Source organism: Antechinus flavipes, chromosome 1 (assembly GCF_016432865.1).
Source record: "Antechinus flavipes isolate AdamAnt ecotype Samford, QLD, Australia chromosome 1, AdamAnt_v2, whole genome shotgun sequence".
Lineage (NCBI taxonomy): Eukaryota > Metazoa > Chordata > Mammalia > Dasyuromorphia > Dasyuridae > Antechinus > Antechinus flavipes.
Genome location: NC_067398.1, coordinates 680,264,623 through 680,276,372, shown reverse-complemented (window position 1 = coordinate 680,276,372; position 11,750 = coordinate 680,264,623). Strand labels below are relative to the sequence as shown.

The following is an 11,750-nucleotide window of genomic DNA, read 5'->3' as shown; positions in this document are numbered from 1 at the left end:
GGGTCTTGGTTCCCTCATGTAAGGAGCTTTAGCTTGCCCCTAGTTTTCAATAGATAAGTTAAACATTTTTCTTAATGAACAAAGACCTATTTTTTTCTCCTTCTTATCCTGCCCACTCTCCCCACTGAAAAAAAAGAAAAAAGAAAAAAAATGATCCTTACGATAAATAGGTATTCTCAGATAAGAAAAAGAAATTCTTATATTGGCCATATCCAAAAGGAATATGTCTTATTCTGCACCAAGTTCATTATCTCTTTATCAATAAGTGGTAACATACTATTTCATCTGTAGTAGAAATGGTAGTGAGTCAGCTAGACAAAGCAAAGGATAGAATGGTGGATCTTGACTCAGGAAGACATGACTTCAAATCCCAATTCAGAAACTTACTAGCTATGTGACCCTGGGTAAAAACTTTTGCCTGTTTTAGTTTCCCCATATATGAAATGGGGGTAATAATAGCATCTATCTTTCAGGGATGCTGTAAAGTTGAGGAGGATGGGAATAAGGGAGTGGGAATGGGGTTTGTATCATGACAAGAACTCATGATCAGTGAGATGAGAATGGTATGAGTAGGTGGGAGTTTATTAGTGCTAGAAGGAATAGGCCCTAGAAGACAGATGCTATTATTATCTTCAAGGACAGGAACTACCCTTTCTTTTCTTTTTATCCTCAGCACTTAGTATGGTATCTGACACAGAATAGGTGCTTAATGAATGTTAATGACTGTTGGATTATGTTCACTTTTGAGAGCCATGTTTTAGGAAGGACTTTGACAAATGGAGGAAAGCTACAGGATGATGATGGGCCTGGAGACCAGGCTATCTGTAGATTACTGACAATATCAAGGATGTATAGTTAAGACAAGAAATACTTAAGGGAATATGATAGTTCTCTTCAAATATTTGAAGGTTCTTGTGTTTGTAGTACTTTGAATTAGTTTTTTCCTCTTATAGGACTCAGTTTTCTCATCTGTAAAATGAGACGATTGACTATTAGAGAATTTCTAGCTCTGTATGATATGATGCCTTGGGAATATAGGATTTACTGTGCTTGGCCCCAGAGGGCAGATCCAGGAACAATGGAGAAAAGTGGTAGTGGGTTAATAACTTTCTAGCCATTAAAGTTGCTGCTAAGTGGAATGGATGCTTTGGAAAGTAGTGACTTGTGACCCCTTTTTGCCAAAAAAAATTTTATGTGACCCCAGATATATAGGTATATAAAATAGGTCTACAAATCAAATTTACTGATTTATTTATTATTTACTGATAATAAATTGAAATTTTGTGACTCCCACGTTCAGTTACAAGACCCCATAAGGGATTGTTTAAGAAGTTGGGCATTAGTGTTTGCAGACTGAATTGTCAGAGATGTCATAGAAGGTCTCCTGTTCAGGTAGAGAAGCCTCTGTGGCTTCTTTTTGGTCCCAAGAGTCTAAGCTCTTCCTCTTTCTTTTTCTACTTCTACCCAGTAGATATCCTGAATGATTGCTCCATCCATCCTCTGACACCATCTCCTGTGAGGGTGTGTGGGTGGGGAGAGTGGAGTCCCACATAACAAGGAAGATCAATTGTTGCCAGGACCATGGAAGGGACTGAGGATATTTATATAAATCAAGGGTTGTCCCCCAAGAAGAGGGCCAAGAAGAATGATCCCCCAGCAGGTAGCACCAATGGGTAAAAGTAGGGGTAATGGTGGTGGTGGTGGTGAGGACCAGGGAATGTCTCCTTGGAGGTTGTGATTCTAAAGAGAGAGGCAAGGGAAAATAAAGGCCTGCAATCTGGGCCCTTGCCATGCTAAGGGTGTATCCATTTATCTCTACCTTCTCCATATACCTCTATTGGCTACATGCAGGTACCTAGAGATTCTTTAGTCTGCTTTCATCTGATTTGTTTCTTCTGGGACTTGGGAGTAACATGGGGCTCCAGAATGCCAGAAAGAAGGCATTTTGGACAGAAGGAGAGATTTGAGGTTGATGGGGACAGTGAATGGACAGTTCTATAAGTCATAATGACTGTGTTCCTTTAAAAAATGTTTACTTATGTATTCTGAACTTAAATAAAACACCAAATAAAATGGACATTTTTTTCCCCCTGAGGCTATTGGGGTTAAGTAACTTGTCCAGGGTCACATAGCTAGACAGTATTAAGTATCTGAGGCCAGATTTGAACTCAGCTCCTCCTGATTTCAGGGCTGGTGCTCTAACCATTGTGCCATCTAGCTGTCCCTTAAAAAAAACATTTCTATATAAAAAAATAGAACAGAAAAAAAGAGGATTGTTCATGAAACCCAAAACTTCCCTTAGATACTTCTTGCTTTTTCTTTTAAATATATAATGAAATCAACATGTAACTTTCAAAACTGTCCTGCTTGTCTATATTTTCTTCTGGGCTTTCTTCTTCTTCTTTTTCTTCTTCTTCTTCTTCTTCTTTTTTTGGTGCATTTAAAAAACTGTTTCAATGAAGTACTTTTCCTCTTCCTTTTTAGTGACTCTGTTGCTAGCCTTCCTTCCAACTCCACCATCTTTAGTTTGAAAAAAGAAAAAGAAAACCAGATCCTCACAACAAATATACATAGTCAAGCAAAGCAAACTCACTTGTTGACTTTGATAACATATGTTGTTCTATAACATGAGTCCGGCACTTCTGTGTCAGCCAGGATGCTTCATCAATGATGTTTCTGAATCTTGGTGGGATGCTCAGGCTCTTCAAGGGAAGGGAGCCTGGCCCTGAGAAACAGGATGCCTTGGTTCTTTGAACCTCTAAAACCGTTGTTTGGTCCCTCCAGGTGCCCATAGATTTAAAGAAGACAATGAACCTGAATATGAAAACATCTCGGTGACCACAAAGAACAATAATGATCCTCTGAAGCAACAATCAGTGTCCACCCAGTGGGGTAAGGAATATTCCTTGCCCCTTGTCTCACTTCTCCCACAACCCTGCTGGTCCCACACTCAGGCTCAGTTAAGGAGGGATGGGGCATCATGGGAGGGACAACACTAGTTAGGGTGATAGGCAAAAATAAAATAATCCCTACTCTCAAGGACCTTATATTTACTGGAGGGAAGGAAACATAGATATAGACTTCATATATGTTTGGTATTTATGAATATGTACACATGTTATTTCCCCAATAGAATGTAAGTTCTTTGAAGTCAGGGAGTATTTTTTTTTTTTTTTTTTTTTTTGCGATCCCAGGATCAAAATCAGGTAATAGCACATAGTAAGTAGGTGCTCAACAAATTAGCAGGTGAAAATAACACAAACATTATTTCTGGAATCAAGGGCACTAGCTGCTGGGGGGAGGGATGATGTGGAAAGGCCTGATGTGGGAGGATTTGGGCTCAGAACTGATTTTAGCCTAGTATGTCTCATAGGAAACTATCAGATGGTTTCCTCCTCTGGTGAATTTCTATTTAGTCTGGCCTTACCCTGATTCTCTCTTTTCCCTACAGTCAGTGGCCCTAAGATACTCTGGGATTTTTGCTCAAAGGGAGGTTAAGTTGAGGGTTTGTTTTATGCCTATTTCATCCAACTTACCTAAGGAAAGCGTCTGAAAGTAGCGATTGTATAGGGGAAAATGCCACTTAGACAAAGTCAGGAGAAATCTGGATTTGAACACAGGCTTTGACAGAAGATACGCGACCACGAGTCACCCACTTATCCTCTCTGTGTTTTAGTCTCTTTCATTTAAGTGGGGAAAGTAACACCTGGACCACTAACTTCATAGGATTTAGGTGAAGAAAACATTTTAAGCATTAAAGTAGGGTGGAAAAAGTTCTTGTGATTGCAGAGGATTGGAATCTTGGAGGCGCAGAGTGGGAAGGACTTTCTGGTCCAATTCACAGCTGAAATGATAACCATTAGCAACATTCTAGGCAAGAGATCAGTGATATTTGGCTTCAAAACCTCAAGTGAATGTCCTTCTCATCTACTTATTTCCTATGATTCCTTGTTTAATCTAGTGTTTTGTCTTAGGGAGTTTTTCCTGAATTCACCTTTTATAGCTTCAAGCTTTCTTTCTCCCAAGCAGAGTAAATCTCATCCCTCATGACACAGTCCTTTCCACCCTTTGATGTAGCTAACATGGCCTCCAAAATCTTCTCTTTTCCTAAGCTAGACAGGCCCTTCTCCTTGAACTGATCGAGAAGTCCAGGAAAAGCTGGGGGGAAACTGAGGAAGGAGAGATCCTTTCCAACTAGGGTTGGGAATGTCAGGGGAAGGCTTCTAAGAGGAGGTTACTCCTGAGTTTGAAGGCTAGACAATGAGTAAGACTCCAATAGATGAAGAGGGAGGAGAAGGTCATTCAGGGCCTCTTGGAGACTAGTATGATGAAAGGTAAATAGATAATGTGTATGTTCTGGTCAGGTAAACCAAGAAAACCAAGTTTGTTGAAGGGTAGAGTCCATGGGTAGAACTGTTAGGAGATTCATTCATTCATTCAATGAATGTTTAAGTGTGCAACATATTACTTTGAGGCAACTATCCCAACTCCTATTTCCATTGACTTGGTCACAAAGTCTCGTTATATTCCCTTGGGCCTCTTTAGGTCAGCCCTGAGGGAATGGGGATACATTTTTCGAGTGTTATAGCTCACAAGCCCCTCCAGTGTGCTTCCAGACATGATATCAATTAATCAACCAGATGTACTGGTCTTTTAGGAAACCATATTTTACTATCTATATGTTGCTGGTAGAAATAATTGGTACAAATCTTTGCCTCAAAGGCTGTATGTACAAAGTTAAGGGGAAAGTGGTTCCAAAATTAGAGGGCACATTTACTCAATAAATGTAGTCAATAAGCATATATTAAGTATTTATTAATAATAACAATTATTATATTTATAATATATGTTATATATTTATACACATATAAAACAAAAAATAAATAAAAATTATTAATAAATAAGTACCTGGGGCAGCTAGGTGGTGCAGTGGGTAGAGCACCAGCCCTGAAGTCAGGAGGATCTGAATTCAAATCTGGTCTCAGATATTTAACATTTCCTAGCTGTGTGACCCTGGGCAAGTTATTTAACCTCAATTGCCTTGGCGAAACAAACAAACAAACAAACAAATAAATAATTATGTGCCAGGACTCTGCTAGGCAGTGGTGATACAAATATAAAAAAATGAAAATTCCTGTCCTTAAGGAGCTTATTTATTGAGGGATAACTCATAACTCCTTAAGACCATCTTAAAGAAGTCCCCTTCAAGAAGTTCCCTACTGATAATAGAAATATGTATAGAATAATTATATATATACATATACACAAACATACATATATACATATACACACATGCACGCATAATACATACCCATATATGCACCTATTTGTGTCTGATGGTAGCCATATCTAGGGCAGGGAGTAAGAAAAAAGAAATTTACATGACAGTTTTGTTGGATATTTGGAAGGAATAGCAAGTTATGCATAATAGATTTGTAGTTTCATTTAGCCATCTTTTTTAAAAATTGTACCATATCACAGAAATGCTTATTTTATTCCATAAATTAAAAATAAAATTTAATAATGTTTTTTAAAAATATGGCGTACCTTTCTTCCTGGTTTCTTTGTATAGCCTTGAGTATCCTATCAACCAGCTGGTTCTCAGCTCCAGCAATTGATGTCTAGATGGTCACTGGGAGGACAAGGATGGCAAGACCCAGACCTTTTCTCCTTAGAATTTCACCAGTTTCTCCTTTGTTATGCATGAAGAGGGGGCGGGGAAGGGGTTCCAAGTCTGGAGATGAGAAGAAAGCATCCTTTCTTCCTTTCCTTCCCCTCTGGTCTTTCCTAAGCAGTTCCTGCTCAGGAGATAGGCTGGAATATTCTCTCCTGGCTTGTTGTTCACCTGTTGGGCCCAGGGGTCACTCAATCAGGTCTCTCTCATCCTCAGCCCCTGCTGCTTCAGCTCCAAGCAATTCTTCAAGACATTCCTCAGTGCAAAAGTCTCTCCTGGGAATTTACCTCCTCCTGGGCCTGGCTTTCCTGCTGTGCATTGTCTCCTTGTCTCTGTTAGTGGTGAAAAGTGAGTGTGAGATGAGGGAGAGGGTGGTAAAGGGGGAAGTGGAGAGGGAGGGTCATGGACCCACATCCCTATATCTGCCTGGGTACCTGGGTCTGGCACCCTCTCAGTTCCATCATTTCTTCCAGTCTAGACCATCACCATCCTATTTGGACCTCATGTGGCACTTACTCGATCTTATCTCATACCTTTTCGCAGAACCTAACCACTGCCCTTAGTGTTAGCCTCTGCCCACAGCCTCCAGCCCTTCTATTATCACCCTCTCTTATTCTTGTCTTCCTTTTCTTTCTGACTGTCCTTTCTATCTCTGTCTCTGTCTCTCTCTCTCTGTGTTTGTCTTTTTCTCTCTTTTTGTCTCTCTCTCACTGTCTTTCTCATTCTGTTGCTAATTTTTTTCTCTCTCTGTCTCTGTACTTTTATCTTTCTATCCCTATCTCTCTATCATTATTTCCCTATCTCACTATTTTATTCCTTTATCTCTTCCCCTAAGCAGTTCCAGGCTGAATCACAGACTTACCTTCTCCTTTCTCTTCTTCCCAGGTTCTGAATTTTCCATGAACCTGAGGAGTATGAAGAATGAACTGTGGAATGGTGAGGTGGAAGAGTTGAGCAGGGGGACCTCCTGAGGCCACTAGGAAAGGCACAGGGACTGTGGGGAAAAAATTAGATCTGAGTAGAGGGTCAGGATCCAAACTCTGGGTACCTGAGAAAGAGAGGGGAAAGGTCAATTCAACACTTTTCCTCTTTCCCTCTTGGCTTTCCTTTTTCTAAAAAGATTTTCTTTTTGTCTCTCCTTTTCTATATCTCTGTCTCTGTCTCTCTCTCTATATATATAGTTTCCCTCTCTCTTTTTTTTTCTCTTATTCTTCATAAAAATAGTAACATTTATGTGGAACATTTGATTTTTGAAAATTTTTGTAAAAAATGCATTTCTCTGTAAATCCAAATCCAAACAACACTCCATTGGAAAAATCCTAGCCATTAACATTGAAAACTTTACTTATATTTAACAAATAGAACATTCAAAATTCTGGCAGTAAACCAATTTTAAAAAAATACCCCCCCCCAAAAAAAAAAAAACCCAAAACAATCCCTTTCCACAAAGTGGCAAGAATGATAGGCCTGAAGGCTTAAGCCATTCAATAGCTTTACTTTACCTTTTTAAAATGACCACAATTCAATTAAGTCATGTCAACTACATGCACACATGAAGTATTTTGGATGGTTCAAAAACTGAATCCAATTTACTAAAACTACCAGTCATAGAGGCTGATCTAATAACACACATGGCTATACTTTAATGTAACTGCCTAGGATCCTATTTCTACTTCTCATCCCTGTGCAATACTGTCATTGCTAAATACAAATGAATCCATACTGATGGAGATTCCTGCTCACTTCATAGGGATCAAGAGCTCAACTCTCAAAGACAAATGCCTGGGATGTACTCCCATATTTATTAAATATTATATAATATGGAAATGAACATGTATATTGTAACAAAAAGGTACAAGGATGTCTACTGTATACAACTGTGAAATAAATATTGCTAATGAACAATTTGGTTCATTATCAATTTGGAAATTTAACCAGAACAATTTGATTTCCAAAATATTTTACATAGTTTCTCATCTGATCTTTGTGTACATTTGCCTTCTCCAGTTAGAATATAAACTTCTTGAGGGTAGGGATTGTCTGTTTTGGTCTTTATATTCTCATTTGATCTTTATATATTTCACATTTAATTATCTATACATGTTGCCTTCTCTAGTTAGAATGTAAGTCCCTTGAGGGTGGGGATTGTTTATTTTGGTCTTTATATCCTCATTGGCTAGCTTAGTGCCTACCACTTAGTAGGGACTTAATAAATATTTTTTGAATGAATGAATATCTCTTTCTGGATCTCCCAGTCTCTAGCAGGCTCCAGAAGGAGCAGGATAATGCTCAGCAACTGAAGACTCAGATCACTGAAATAAAGAACACCACAAACATCTATAACATAATAATGAGACGAATTTTAAGAGGTATCTGCTATTCCTTAGCACCCAGTGCTGGGTGGCTGTGAGGGTGGGGGAGGGTGGGACTGCTCTGTTCTGATGTGGAGAGAGATAAGGAGCCCCAGAAATTAGAGGAGAAGGAGAGTCTTGTCTAGGGTGATGGGTGTCTGGGGGAGACATCTCTGGGAAAGGTATATCTCTGGGATACACAGCTTTGGGAGCGGTAACTCTATAGGCTGTATCTAGGGTCTTTTCTCTATTACCTTCTTCTTCTTTTTTTTACAGACCTGTCGAGCAGTAAGGATACATTGAATTATTTGAAAAAGCAACTAGAAAAACTGGAAGAGGCTCAAAAATCAGGTTCAGTGGGCAGAAATCCTTTATAGGGGAAGGGAGGTGCAAGACATGATTCTCAGGGGCATATAATGGGGATCCTTTCTGATCTTGTGTCTCCCTCCTTCCCAGGACCAAGTCCCAAACATAATTCAACTGGCTAGAAAAGGAGACCAACTTATCATCTGGAAGACTACACCTTTGGGAGAAGCTTTGGGAGGGTCTTTGTGTCCTTCCTATGAGCTGGGTGTGTTTCTGCATTTGTGAATAGAATGTAACATGCTTTAAGGTTCTCAAAGAAAAAGAAAAATCACTCTGGATATCACTCCCTCTTCTCTTAGTGTGTGCTCTCCCAAGTTTAGGTCTATGAGTGCACATGCCTTGATGTGTATAATTATATCAGGTCTTGTCTTTCTGTGTCTGGGATTTACAAAAGGGGATGAGTGTGTACAAGAATAGGGCAGAGACACCTCCAGGTATAAGGTGATACAGCTGTTAGGTACATACTGGAGGAAGAAAAGATAGAAAGATGAATATCAATGTCCAGGCCTCTAGGAGGTCAGTGGGGTCAGTATTTCCCAAGGACTTAATTTGAATTATTGTCTTTTCTTTAAAATTTTTTTATTTCTATCTTTCGTTTTTATGCTATCTTTACTTCCCAGTAATATTCCCTCAGTGGCTAAGCTTGATGTAGATGTCTGTATACAGTTTACATTTTAAAATGTAAAATCATTAATTTATGATATTTTATTTTTGGTCTGAACTTTTGATTTCATTGGTGGAGAGAATTCCTTGGTGAAGAAACTCTATTACTGCAAATGGACAACACACACATGACAGATTACGGGCTATTTGCTAACGGGATAAATGACATAGAGGATAATGGAGGGGCACTTTGTAGGTGTGAACAACCTGTAACATATAACCAGTGAGGAACTCTGAAGGAGACCAGGTTTAAATGATGTCCTCAAGAAGAGAAGATGGGATGGACAGATGGATAGCCACAGGTATATCTTCTTTAAAGTCTCCAAGATGTTGGTTGAACTGATGAAGGAACAAGATAATAATAAGCATTTGTTGAGTACCTACTATATTCCAGTTGCTGTACTAAATGCTTTATGCTGTGTGATGGATGCTATTGTGATTCCTCCAAGGAGGATAGGATTTGAACACACATGTGCAAAGCATAATGAATTAGCAGTTCATTGCCTCAACCACTCAGCCACCAGAACATTCTGATCATATTGGTCTGATCAGCCATAATCAGATGCACAATCTGATATGATATCAGCATAATCTGATTATGGCTGATCAGATGCACTGTAACTCGATTCTAACAGAGTGATGCCATTTTGGTCTGCTTTGAAAAGACAATAACCATTGTGATTCCTATTTTACAGTTGGGTAAACTGAGGTAGGTTTTTTTTTTTTTTGCTCAAGGATATACAGCAAGGATATATAAATGTCTGAAGCTTGAGTCCTCCTGACTCTAGGGTTAATGGTCTGTCTATTATATTACCCAACTGTGCCTCAGTTTCCACAGTTCTAAAATGGGGATAATAAAAGCACTTATTTCACAGGGTTGTGAGAATCAAATGAGATAAAATCAAATGAGATAATATTTGTTAAAGGTTTAGCATAGAGGTTTGCACAGAGAAAAGACAGTATAAACCCTCAATTCCTTTCTCTTAACATTTGGTATACTTCTCTTTGTCATATCATTGCTCTATTTTGGGTTAAGGGATGGGAAAAGAGGCTTTTAAGAGGGTTAATTTAGGGCCCTTTGTCCTTCTTGTCACACCCTAACCCTATCAAAAGTAAGGTGAGTGTTCCTTCCTGAATTTTTTATGAGATTTCCTCAAAGATTGTGGGGTCTTTAGTAAGGTCTTTAGTAAGAGGAAACAGGAATTTAGTTGAATCTTGATTTTGGAATGAAAGACTGAGGGTATTTCTCATTCAGATCAATCCAAAGGCTTCAGTCATTCAGGCAGTCAACAAGCACTTATTAAGCATCTAGGAGGTGCATTGGAGAAAGTAGCTAGTGTGGAATCAGGAAGGCCTGAATTCAAATTCGGGCTTCAAACATTTACTATCCATGTGACTCTGGGCAAGTTACATACCTCATTTGCCTCAGTTTCCTCATCTGTAAAATAAACCAGAAAAGGAATTGGCAAGTCACTCTACTATTTTTGCCAAGAAAATTCCCCAAAAGGATCATGAAGAGTCAAACATGACTGAAAAACAATCCATTCTTTTAAAAAAAATTATAAAATTTATTTTTAATACACATTGCTTTATGATTCATATTGGGAGAGAAAAATCAGAGCAAAAGGGGAAAAGCATGGGAGAGAGAAAAAAAAAACAGAAAAAGAAGTGAACATAGCACTTGCTGATTTACACTCAATCTCAGTTCTTTGATAATTCTTTCAAGGAACTACAGCTTAATGAGGGAGACAACACGTGAACAACTAAGTACAAACAAAATATAGCTAGAACAATTGGAGATAATCAACAGAGGAAAGACATTGACATTAAGGGGAATCAGGAAAGGTTTCTTGTAAAAGTTGGGATTTTATGTGAGACTTGAGGATAGAGAAGGAAGAGCAAGAAATGAGGAAGGAGAGAGTTCTGGGATGGGAGATAGTACATGAATCTGTCTGGAATCAGGAGATGGAATGTTTGGTATAAGAAGCAGCGAGGAGAAGCAAGTAGGATGCTGGCAAATGTTTAACAACCAGCTCTCTGAAAAAAAATGTATCTATGGCGCATTTTTATGTTTAATATGTTTTAGTAACTTTTTTTCCATCACTTTCTTAAGTTTGGACAATCAACAAAATGATAGATCAAGTCCTGATGTGTAGGGGTTTGCTAATTTTTGAGGTGTAAACATTCATACTGAAAATTTAACCATCAGCTGTGGGCTGGCTCCAACAAACCCTTGACAAAGGCCAGTGTCACCGAATTGCAGGTGGTGAATTGTGGTGGTGGTGTGATGAGTGAGAAGACTGGAAAAGCAGGAAGGAGTCAAATACTGGGGATCTTAAAAGTCAAACAGGACAGTTAGGTGATCCCAGAGTACACAGAGCACTGGGCCTGGAGTCAAGGAAAACTCATCTTCTGAATTCAAATCTTACCTTAGACACTTACTAATTGCATGATCTTGGGCAACTAACTTAATCCTGTCTACCTCTGTTTCCTCATCTGTAAAAATGAGCTGGAAAAGGGAAATGACAAACTATTTCAGGTTGTTTTTTTGGGGGGGGGCAAAAAAAGCCCCAAATGGGGTCAGGAAGGATTGGACACTATTGAAATGACTAAACAACAACTCCAGGCTAGCATCAATGTCAGAGGAGAGAAGGGGGCTTCTAAGAGATGCTAGAAAAGCAAAATAAACAAGCCTT

General features: G+C 38.9%; 1 protein-coding gene across 1 annotated transcript; it reads left to right on the top strand.

The window, feature by feature from the left end:
- The first annotated feature begins 1,575 nt into the window (after nt 1-1,575).
- On the top strand, nt 1,576-9,400 carry MCEMP1 (mast cell expressed membrane protein 1). Its single transcript, XM_051969772.1, has 7 exons — nt 1,576-1,660; nt 2,785-2,892; nt 5,891-6,022; nt 6,560-6,610; nt 7,930-8,043; nt 8,302-8,376; nt 8,482-9,400. The coding sequence occupies exons 1-7, from the start codon at nt 1,582-1,584 to the stop codon at nt 8,511-8,513; spliced, it is 591 nt and encodes a 196-aa protein (XP_051825732.1). The 5' UTR covers nt 1,576-1,581; the 3' UTR covers nt 8,514-9,400.
- Nucleotides 9,401-11,750: the final 2,350 nt, after the last annotated feature.

Excerpts from the sequence above, each read along its gene's own strand:
- MCEMP1 (XM_051969772.1), top strand. The coding sequence starts at position 1,582 with ATGGAAGGGACTGAGGATATTTATATAAATCAAGGGTTGTCCCCCAAG. Across the intron at positions 6,611-7,929 it reads GAAGAATGAACTGTGGAATG|TCTCTAGCAGGCTCCAGAAG; the intron begins GTGAGGTGGAAG and ends TGGATCTCCCAG. Across the intron at positions 8,377-8,481 it reads GGAAGAGGCTCAAAAATCAG|GACCAAGTCCCAAACATAAT; the intron begins GTTCAGTGGGCA and ends CCTCCTTCCCAG.